At 41.9% G+C, this 12,037-nt stretch overlaps 1 protein-coding gene across 1 annotated transcript in view; it reads right to left on the bottom strand.

Annotated features, from left to right (window-relative positions):
- The window catches only part of RAB39A (RAB39A, member RAS oncogene family), a 31,300-nt gene extending 22,448 nt beyond the window's left edge, over window positions 1-8,852 (bottom strand). The window contains exon 1 of the mRNA XM_037153590.2: window positions 8,533-8,852. Within this exon, the coding sequence (XP_037009485.2) occupies window positions 8,533-8,759 (227 nt within the window). The 5' untranslated portion in view covers window positions 8,760-8,852. The remainder of the gene's footprint in view (window positions 1-8,532) is intronic.
- Window positions 8,853-12,037: the final 3,185 nt, after the last annotated feature.

Here is a 12,037-nt window from a genome sequence, read left to right on the forward strand (position 1 = left end):
CTGCACATGTTTGGGAGGCAACCAGTTAATGCTTCTCTCTTGCATAGATGTTTCTCTCTCTTAAAGCAATGGAAAAAAAATTCCTTGGATGAGGATAAAATAAAATAAGATGAAATAAAATAATTCCTGTAGCCAGAAATTTGGCTACATTTCTGTTATTTATTACATATTACAACTTAATTTTAACCAAGATACTATATTATCTGGTTTCTCAATATAAAAATACAGCCTAGCTTTCCATTGTTTCTAGTAACTTGGAACTACAGTAGACTGCAATGATAACGGTACTTAATTGTGACAATCTCTACTTTGTTAACTGTGTAATTATGAACCCGCCAATCCAGAATCAGAAAATCTTTTTTTATATTGAAGACTGTGAAGAGCTACAGTAAAGAGGGTAAGCATCAAATGTGGTCCCTTTAAACAAAGCACACAAAACTGTTCAGTGTAGTCATTTTAAAAGGTCTCTTAAGGAGAAATATAAAATGTTCCCATTGCTTATTTTTAAAGAGCATAAAACATAAAGTAAACCACCTTTAAATATTAACTTCATATTTCAAAGCAGTAGAGTAAAAAACAGACAGAGGGGACCAGAGAGATAAATAAGGGGAGATAAGCTAAAAAGAAAATGCAAGTACGAGACACATTGAAATTAAAAGGAAGGAGAGAAAAAGAAGGGTGAAAGGAAACAATGAGTAGAAACAGACAAGGGAAAAACTAAAATAAGGTGAACGACAGGTAACACACATGTGGAGGAGAAAGATATACAGAGAGCAGCTAAAGGGAAAGAGAAGAAGCAGGCAGAGGGCAAGGGAGAGGCCTAGTATGCTCGGTAGAATTAGTGGCCAACCTGAGATTTTTCTGTGGGGTTGGAGGGGGAAGGCTGCCCCTTATTTAGCATTTACTGCTTATAACCCTTTGCTAAGCTAAGTTTGCTGGGTAACTAATTAATGTCTACAGGACTTCCACTGCTCCAGACCTCCAAAGTTTAGTGGTTCTGCTCAAAAAAAGTGACTAAAGCAACTCATTAAGGCAGTGTTTTTCAAATTATACTTCTTAGAACACCGGTTATCATAGATTTCCTCATTGCGAAAATTGTCCCTCAAATACATTTTGAAAGGTAGTTTAATCAAAGTTAAACAGACCTCCTTGCCACAGTACTTCTTAAAGCCTCAATGATATGCTTTTCTAAGACAGTGCTACATGGATTACGGGATTTCTAAACTTATTTGATCACAGAATCCATTTTTTAAAAAAGATTTTATTTATTTATTTTTAAAGACAGTGTAGGGGAAGGAGAAATGGAGAGAGAATCATTGATGTCAGAGAGAAATATCACTTGCCTCTTGCATGCACTCCAACTAGGGACCAAACGCATAACCCAAACATGTGCCCTGACCAGAGTCAAACCAGAGACCTTTTGCTTTGCAGGACAATGCCTAACCAACTGAGTATACCATTCAGGGCACAGAGCCCATCTTTTAAAATGAATCCAATGGGATGAGTGTTAAACAGATCATGATTTGAGAAGCACTGAATTCGGAGGACATTATTTTCTGAGCTTCATAACTAGTAGCTGTATATATAACACCTCAAAGTTCAGACAACATGAAAGGAAAAAGAAAAGGCCAAATCTGGTTTGAAGCCTCAAAGTTTCCTATTCCCTACAGCCAACGTTTCTATTATTAATCTCATTTTATTTTCACATTGCCCTAAGTGTGTTTGAATCACACTACCTGATATCGAACTATACTACAAGGCCAAGGTAATCAAAACAGCATGGTATTGGCCCTAGCAAGTGTGGCTCAGTGCTGGATTATGAATCAAAGGGTTGCTGGTTTGATTCCCACATGCCTGGGTTATAGGCCAGGTCCCCAGCAGGGGGTGTATGAGAGGCAATGACACTCTGATATCTCTCCCTCTCTGTCTCCCTTCCCTTCCCCTTTCTTTAAAAATAAATAAATAAAATCTTTAAAAAATACCCAAACAGCATGGTATTGGCATAAAAACAGACACACAGGTCAATGCACAGACATGAACTCATGTCTATACAGTCAATTAATATTTGACAAAGGAAGCAAAAGCATACAAGAGTATAGACAGTTTATTCAATAACTGACTTGGAGAAAATTGGAGAGATACATGCAAAAAAATGAACCTAGATAACTTTCTTACACCATACACAAGATTAAACTTAAAATTGATTAAAGGTAAATGTCAGACTCAGAACTATAAAAATCCGGATTTCCAGCCAAGATGGAGGCATAGGTAGATATACTTGGCCTCCTAGCACAACCAAACAAGGGCAAAAGCAAATTTAAAAACAAAAATAACCAGAATTTCCAGAAAATAGAACTGTATGGAAGTCTAACGACCAAGGAGTTCAAGAAGAAACATTCATCCAGAACAGTAGGAGGGGTGGAGACAGGCAGCTGGGGTGGAGAGGATGTGCAGCAAGGTGGTAACTGGTGGAGCAGGCAGTCCCACATCTGTGTGCAGATAAACTGGGAGGAACAACTGGGTAGGGAGACAAACTGCACAACTCAGGGTTCCAGCACGGGAAAATAAAACCTCAAAACCTGTGACTGGAAAAACCTGTGGGGGTTGAGGCAGCAGTGGGAGAAACTCTCAGACTTACAGGAGAGTTCATTGGAGAGATGCACAGGTTTCTAGAACAAACACAAAACCACCCACGCCCCCAGGAATCAGCACCAGAAGGACCCAATTTGCTAGTGGATAGCAGAAGAAGTGACTAAAAGCCCATTGAGAGTTGACCAAATGGCATTGTTCCCTTTTGGACCCCTCCTCTACAGACAGTGCCACAATGCAGTGGTGAGGGTTGCCCTTCCCTGGTGAATACCTAAGGCTCCACCCCTTACTACAGAACAGGCATGCAGAAACAAAAAAATATGGCCCAAATGAAAGAACAGATCAAAGCTCCAGAAAAAATACATCTAAACAATGAAGAATAGCCAACTTATCAGATGCACAATTCAAAACACTAGTAATCTGGATACTCAAAGAGATGGTTGAGTATGGTTGCAAAATATAGAAAAAGGTAAAATAAAGAAAAATGTACAGGAACCAACAGTGAAGGGAAGGAAACTCAAATCAGTGGCTTGGTGCAGAAGGAAGAAATAAACATTCAACCAAAACAGAATGAAAAAACAAGAATTCAAAAAAACGAGGAGAGGCTTAAGAACCTCCGGGACAACTTTAAACATTCCAACCCCCAAACCATAGGGGTACTGGAAGGAGAAGAAGAGCAACAAATTGAAAACTTATTTGAAAACATAATGAAGGAGAACTTCCCTCATCTGGCAGAGGAAATAGACTTCCAGAAAGTCCAGGAAGCCCAGAGTCCCAAAGGAGTTGGACCTGAGGAAGCACACACCAAGGCACATCATAATTACATTAACCAAGATTAAAGATAAGGAGAGAATCTTAAAAGCAGCAAAAGAAAAAGAGACAGTTACCTACAAAGGCATTCCCATAAGACTATCAGCTGATTTCTCAAAAGAAACCTGGAGAAGGCAAAAAGGGGCTGGAAAGAAGTATTTGGAGTCATGAAAGGCAAGGAGCTACATCCAAGATTACTCTATCCAGCAAAGCTATCATGTAGAATGGAAGGGCAGGTAAAGTGCTTCCCAGACAAGGTAAAGCTAAAGGAGTTTATCATCACCAAGCTCTTATTATATGGAATGTTAAAGGGACTTATCTAAGAAAAAGAACATCAAAACTATGAACGGTAAAATGGCAACAAACTCACAACTATCAATAACTGAACCTAAAAAAACAAAAACAAAAATGAACTAAGGAAACAACTAGAAGGAACAGATTTACAGAAATGGAAATCACATGGAGGATATTAGCAGGTAGGGCAAGGGGAGACAATGGGAGAAAATGTACAGGGAATAAGCATAAATGGTAGGTACAAAATAAATAGGGGGAGGATAAGAGTAGTATAGGAAATGTAGAAGCCAAATAACTTGTGTATATGGCCCATGGACATGAACTAAGGGTAGGGCATGCTGGTGGGATACATTCCCAACTGGAGACTTGGCCCACAACCCTGGTGTGTGCCTTGACCCAGGAATTGAACCAGTGAACTTTTAATTTGCAGGCTGGAGCTCAATCCACTGAGCCACACTAGCCAGGGCTAAAACTGATATTCTTACATTTGATTCCCTCCATACTTCTAGCCCTTCCAATATTTATCCTTATTAACACTGTGTTAAATAATATTCTTGTTTCCTTTCCACTATGATAATTAAAAATTAAACGTGGTGATTGCTAGTTTCCCTGCAACTCCCACAAGGTGAAATCCATCTTCCTTTCTTCCTGGGCACATGGTGGGCCAGTCTAAGTCTGACCTTATAACCAACTAGTTTCTTCCAATGAATTGAGAGCTGAAGTGATTTGTACCATTTAATCTCACTTGCTTAAAAGGAACATTGCTTAATTTAGATCTTTGCTTTTCCCTTCCCCTGAGCTGGAACACAGTGTCCATTAAAATGATTATGTCCTAAGGATAACAGGAAGACGAGAGGGAAAGTACCTGAATGATGGTCTGGAGGAGAGCCACTCCACCAACTGGGACCCCTTCACCTAAGACTCATGCAAAAGACATAAACTTCTACCTTCAATGAAAGAGTTGTAATTTTGACTCTCCTTAACATAGCAATTTAACATTTATCCTCACTAAAATAGTGTTAATAATAAAAACTTAATGTTTGAGTATTACATCATAACTTATAGTATATTCACATACACATTATTTTTCTAAAGCAGCAATTTTCCATCCTTTTTATCTATCTCATGGCACACATAAACTAATTACTGAACTTCTGCGGCACACCAAAAATATATTTTTTGCTGATCTGACAAAAAATAGGTGTAATTTTTATTCACTCACACCAATGGCTATTGTTGTGTTGGCTGTTGTCATTTTTTAAAAAAATTTCACAATCCAAAGGAACAGAGGTCAGTGCCCCTGACTAAACAGTCAGTACTGCATATTTTCAAAATTCTTGTAGCATATCAGTTGAAAATTGCTGTTCTAACCTGTCAGGATGGGCGGGGTGGGACAAAATGGCAGCTGAACTACAACCCAGAAAAGACAGCTGACGTCAAACCAAACCAGGGAGCCGGAGCCAGAGGCTTTGCCAAAGCGGATATCCGCATAGCAACCTGAGCCCAAAGAGAACCACCAATGATGTATTGCCGCTTTGTTCAAAGGGGACCAATCTCCAGCTCCCACGGAGAGAACCAACCAAAATAAAACCCGGCCACATTCCCTGCTTGGGCATGACTTCTTCTGCCTCACTTTTCAGACCACAGAACCTCGCCAGGGTGCGCAAACCCCAGTAAAACTCTATACTGCCTAACTTTGTGGTAGGTTGGCATTTCTTCTTCGGCGGAGCCTAAGAAAACCTTTCATAACCCTTCTTAATTTTTACCTTATTCCCTTTTATTTTTTCAAGAAGTTATGGTCTGCCAGCATATTCATCAGAACATTGAAAACTAAGGAATAAATAAATTTATCTATTATATTTTAATAAAGCTGGATGGGGGGAAACTAAGACTAATTTTGGTTATAATTACTGGCCCACTCTTTATTTTGTAACATATTTGTCTATGTTTTCAAGCTACACCCCAAGCTCTCTAAAGAAGGTTCATTTTTGTTAATTTAAAACTAATCAGTAATAAACCTCCAAATATGAAATTTCCCAAATTCCTAATGGTATGATTTATGAATGACAGAAATATATTTTGTGAGCTATCATATCTTTCTATGAAATACATGTTCAGGGATATCTATTATGCAAAATAAGTATCTGTATTTACCTGAAGTTACAGAGTGATTTAACAGAATGTTTTATGTTGAATTTTATGGTGCAACATTCTTCTAAATGAGAGAAAATCGAGTAATTGGATGTAGTTACTGACATATGTATGTATGGGGAGACTCCCCCCCAAAACGAGAATTATCTCCTAGAGAGCGGGCCCCTTATAGTACAGGCTTTCCCCATTAGGTGAGTATTCTAGGAACCCATCTGTATCGGTGTACCAGCTGGCATTGTTGTAAGAGGTTGCATTCGACTTCAGAAAATGTTTTTGAAGACTCTTTAAATGCATTTGCCCGTTTCATGATGGGTGATTTTCAGCAGTTTTTGACTAAAAATGGCATGACCTCCATGCCCCATCTTCCCTATTCACCTAATTGCACCCCAAGTGACTTTTTTTGTATTTTCCCAAATGAAATAAATCCTCGAAGGGAAATGTTTTGCCAGTGTGGAAGAGGTAGAATAAAAAACGGTAGAAGCACTAAAAGGCATCAAAACCAACAAGTTCAAAAATTCTTTTGAGCAGCAGTGGAAAAAAACATCTTGATAGGCATCTTATGGAGAATGCTTTGAAGGTGACTGAAGTTTAAGCATGGAAGAATAAATAATTTAAAAAAAATAAATTCTGGGGTTTTTTGGGGTGCCCCCTCTTATTTGTAAATGTACCTTTAATAAAGAGCCAGACAAAAATAGGGTATGAGTCACTGTCAATAGACATTTTGTACATATCCTTGCATTATTTTGGGAGTTACTGTCTGCTAACTCCCATAATAATATACATAAAATGGTTTCAATAACATTAAAATGAATTACTATTTACATTCTTCTTAAGGTAATTAATTATCTGTCTAGCAAAAAGGTCTTTAAGATCTAATTATCCTTTACTTTCTTGTTAATAAGTTCAGGAGCTACTTTTAAGAAACAATTAGATACAATGAGATTTTACTACTCATGTTTCTTGCAGTTGCAGTTCACAGTAGATGCTAAAAGTTTAAAGCATAAAAAACATGTTTTTATTACATTCACTTTAGAGGGGCGGAGCAAGAGCTATTAGTGAATGAGTTTTTTCCTAACCCTGATATATCTTAGGATCATCTCTGATTGCATCACAAAGAATTTGCAATCCACCTTATAATGGTAAAACTGCAAAGAATCTTAGAGATTTCAATGGCCCCTTCATTTCACAGATGAGGAATCAGAAGTTTGAAAATTATTTTAATTAAAGGAAGCTTCTTGAAATGGAAAAAACTTCTTCATGAAATTCTAGGTATTATGTAATTCAACTCAATAATCTTTAACACCTTTTTGAAGGGCTGGTCTTACCATCTTTCCACTTCGCACATAGGAGAACTAAGGAATAAGCAAGCCAAGCACTTCACTTCTATTATCTCTATGAATCAGTGTCATAGCTGGGAATGGAAGCCAAAACTTTAAATGTTGGAGCAATCTCACAGAAGTAGGCTGATCTCACAGAGAATGGGATGCTGGCTGGGGGTGAGGAGGAGCCATGGTTGGGAAGTCCCTTCCTGGGGCACTGTTATTTCACAGGCCATGTACTTGCTGAAGATTGCAAAATGTTTGCTTACGGATTTGAAACCTTAAAAAAACCCCAAAGACCCAAATATATCTGATTTCCCACCTTCCACTAAAAAAAGTGCCCCCGAACCCTAGAAATTTAAAATGTGATTTGTCTCTGGTTTAGTCTTAAATATCCAGAAAATACATACAATTTACATTTGGTTTTATTTGCATAACATGAGTCACCTTTGTGAAATCCTTCTTTCAGGGTCTCAGCGAACATTTGGAGTGAGACTACTCATTTGGATCCCTCCTTCTCTGTTTAGAAATGTATATTCGGAATGTTAAGTACCCATTATAAAAGAAGAAATAAAAGTTCCCAACAAACCTCAGCATCTCTTTTTCCCACCAAAGCACCCATGACGACAAACTTCTAAAGAGAGCCCAACCTTTAAAAAGCAAAACAAAACAAAAATCCCTCAGCTGTGCCTGTGCCCCCGATGTTACACCTCGTTGTTGTACAACACTCATTCCTACGGGTGACTGCCCGGTATTTCTGATGACCACATTCGGTGCCGTGAGGGACTCAAACCATTACCGCATCCATCTCCCTCTGAACGATGCTCGGGGAGCTCAAGCAATAACGGGGCCTCAGCATTGCTTGCTGTGAAGCTAAGGGGGTCAGGCACAAACCTGGGAACCCTACTTTGCAGTTCTGCCGGGCCGCACAGCGGGGAAGCAGCTTGGTTAGAGGAAGAAGCGAGCTCGGAGGAGGGTGTGCGCAGCGAGGGACGCTGAGTTTGGGGAGAAGGCAGCAAGGGGGCCGAAGAGTTGGAAACCAAAATACCAGCTGGGGCCGAGAGAGTTGGGGAAGAGGGGGGTCCGTGAGGGTGACCCCATTTCGGGCGGGTAGGGAAAAGCCGAAAGGGCGCGCAGGAGATGGGCGCCAAAGAAAGAAGTGAGTAATTGCGGAGGAGGAAGTCGTTCCTGGAAGAGGAGGGGCGAGGGGAAGCGAGAATGGAGTGTTTGCACTTTCAAGAGGGAAGGGCCAGAGAGTCTCTACCGCCCAGGGCTCCTGCGCCCGAAGCTCCGGGCTGGGGTGCCGGGGCTGACAGGCGGGCGGCGCGGTCCCTGGGGTCCCCGGGTCTACCGGCGCCGGCGGCCCTACCTGAACCGCTCCTGACCCGCCGTGTCCCAGAGCTGCAGCTTGATCCTCTTGCCGGGTTCGATCTCCAGCAGGCGGGAGAAGAAGTCCACGCCGACGGTGGGGTCGCAGGCGGGGGAGCGCAGCCCGGGAAAGCGGCCCTGGGTGAAGCGGTGCAGGAGGCACGACTTGCCCACGGTGGAGTCCCCGATCACGATGAGGCGGAACTGGTAGATCCATATTGTCTCCATCGCTCACGTGCCCGGCCGGCTCCGAGGGCTGCCACACCCTCCCAACAGCCCCCGGCCAGTTCCGCCGCGGGAACTGTCCCTTCAGCACCTCTCCAGTGCCCGCCCCCAGGCTTCCAGCACATTCCTGCAGCTGCGGCCACCGCCTGGTCCCCGCCCTCTCTGGAGGGAGGGCGGGGCAGGGCGGGCCTCGGCCAGGGGGCGGGGCGGGGCCGCGGCACCGGGGAGGGGGAGCACTCCCGCCGAGCGCGGGCTCCCGCCCAGGCTTCTGTAAATCACTATCCCGCAAAGCTCACTGGGCGCCGGTGGGAAAGTGGGTGTGGTGAAAGGACGAGACAGAAGCAACAGCCAATGAAAATGAAGCAAGGCTCTAACTTCAGGACTGTCGGTCAATGAAAAGTAAGAAGTATTTTCTGGCGAGCGTCAGGGCGGGCTTGTCAAATTCTGGCTCTGATTTTGGAAGTCACGGGCCGTTCTTCTTTAATAAAGTTTGACCAACTCCGTGGCCTCCATTATTTTCCAGATTTCTGAAGATCCTCTTTGCGGCGTCATGCTCTGTAGTCTTGCTGAGCGTCACCTCCCAGGCGCTCTAGTTTAAGAGCACAATCGAAGTAAATTTGCAGAGAAAGTTAGGGATGCTTCTGTAAGGGCTTTTTCCATTGCTCTTACTAGCATCTTTTCCTCACTCCTTTCCGTTACCACAGAAGAGTAAGAAAAATGCCTAGTATCAACTCCATACGCTCGGGGCTCTCCAACCCGGGAAAGGAGCGGGGCGGGGGGGAGTGAAATATTGAAATGCTTTAAGAAAAAAAATCCCATTCTTCTCGGTCTCCGTTCAGTACGTCAGTGAAATCCTAATGTGATTTCAATTTAGCTTGTCTGGTCGAGAAACCTAATAAAGAAAGCACACCTGAATTCTGGTGAGATCTTAATAACTTTCTCATGCCTTTCTTAAAACTGGAAACTAGTGAATTCAAAGTTTATTTTTAAAAAGAGTTTTAAAGTATGTTTTTGCCAAAAATTTTCTCAACAATTCCACCTTTTTTTTCAGGCCCATATCTAAACTTGTACTATCGTTGTTATCCTTTTCTGGTTTTGGAGGAAGGGGATATGTTTAATCTCCTGCCACCTATGTGGTGTTTTGGGGGGGGTTTTTTTGGACCATTTTCCAACAGTTTATCTCTATTTCACAGCATTTATACCTTAAATCTCCCCCTTTCCAATTATTCCTACTCCTTGGCCTTTAAACATACTCAAGTACCCACAATTCTAACCAAGCAAAATATCTCTATTATACCTCTCCTTTAGAATTTTGCTTCCTACATTCTTCTCCTTTTCCAACATTAGGAAAGAACCATTTATTCTCATTTCTCATCCACCAGTTAGTCTTCAACAACTCTCTCCATGCCTAATAAACTCCTGAAATTGCTTTAATAAAGTTGTGGGGCTGTGGTGCGGGGAGCTTTCTGATACAGCTGTGTCCTCCTTTAGTGTCCTCCCACCCCTCAATTCATCTTTATTGACCTTCTGGTAGCTTTCGTTTATTATATTCTGTTGCAAAAAACTGAGTGGTTAACCCAACTTTTAGCCACAGTTCTTCTAGTCCTCCTCCAGTTAGGAATGGCCAAGTGAAAGAGTTGGACCAATGGGACGTATATAGGGCTTCTAGCAATGCTTTTGCTTTTCTGATAAGAGACACCTATACTGCCTTTCACCCTTTCTCCTTTCCTTTTTCTTTCTATCTAGAAAATATACCAACCACCTTGTGACCATAAACATGAAGGCTAAATGCTAACAATGGTGGTAGGAGAAAGAGGAAGGGCCTAAGTCCCTGATAGACTTGTTGATCTGCTCTACCAGGTCTGGACATCTTCTTTGTGGCAAATCAGTACTTGTTTAAGCTACTGGTGGTTGGATATTCTCTAAGTACAACTTGAAAACTCTTATTTCTTGGCTTCTATAAAACCACTCTCTCCTAGTTTCCCATTCTTTTTAAAGTTCTTCACTGACTCCTCTTTCCGTGACCCATTTCTTATGAATTGAAGTTCCTAAGGTATCCATATATCCACTCTTTACTTTGAGGTGTTTCTGGTGACTTTCTCTGCTCCACTGACTCTGGTTACTCCATTACACAACCCATGTGACTTCTGCCCAACCTCAGCTCTGCCTTTAGACCCACATTTATTTTTTCTTTCTTTTGTCTTTTCTTTCTTTCTTTCTCTCTCTCTTTTTCTTTCTTTTATTGTTGTTCAAGTACAGTTGGGGGCTCCACCCACAGGGCCCCCTGGCCACCACAGATGAGAATAAGTCCACCAAGACATGATCTGCTTGGGGAGGAAAGGTGGCTGATCTCTCAAAGGAGAAAGGCCAAGAGCCTTTTCCTCAACGGGCTTTTATTGGGTTCATTTTGCATAGGAATATAGGTAAAGCTCATCAATCATTGTCAGGAAATAAGGATCAAACAATAGACAACATACAAAGAACTCTGAGGGCTTATTCTGAGTCAGGGTCTGTTAGCTAAAGGGCTATAAAACTTTGGGAAACAAACCCATTTCCAGCTCAAACCCTTATTAGAAAAATAGAGAGCATTCTTTGTAAAGCAGGTTTCACAGGATTTTATGTATTCTTTCTTAGGCCTGATCTTCCTGGGGAACCCTCACTTTCCAGCACAGGACTGCACCACCCTCTGTCATTGTTTCAGGCTTAAATCAGGCAGGGGAAGTAAGGCAGCCAATGGATTAGGAAACTTCTTGCAGACAAAATGAGCACACAGGCTGTGTCAAAGCCCAGGGGCAAGGGTCCACCAACCCCTTTTTCTATAGCCCCCAAGTCCTTCCCTGAGGGTCCCTTTATGGCCATGCCTGTCTTAGGTCATCACTTCTTTGAGGAATCTTACCTGTCATTGGCTAACCTGCCATGCACTGGGGGCCAGGCAGGGTTAAGTAATGTGTTCACAAGTGGTGCTCCTGCTGGGAAGATAAGCTTTGTCTCCTTAATGGCTTAAGGTCTGAAGGTCTCTCACTCAGCCTTAGCCATGGTGGGGTTATAGCTTTTGAAACCAGGAAGGGCACTTCCCAACAGTTTTGGATAGGTGTTTCAGGGTTTTTAGGATATAATCCCAGCAGTGTAACTTTTGGGTCAAAGGCAGTTCCATTTTTAGTTTTCTGAGGAAATTCCATACTGTTTTCCATAGTGACTGCACCAGTCTGCAATCCCACCAGCAGTGCACTTAGGTTCCCTTTTCTCTACATCCTCTCAAACACTTGTTGTTTGTTGACTTG

This window comes from Artibeus jamaicensis, unplaced genomic scaffold (genome assembly GCF_021234435.1).
Source record: "Artibeus jamaicensis isolate MK-2021 breed Jamaican fruit bat unplaced genomic scaffold, CSHL_Jam_final contig_585, whole genome shotgun sequence".
Lineage (NCBI taxonomy): Eukaryota > Metazoa > Chordata > Mammalia > Chiroptera > Phyllostomidae > Artibeus > Artibeus jamaicensis.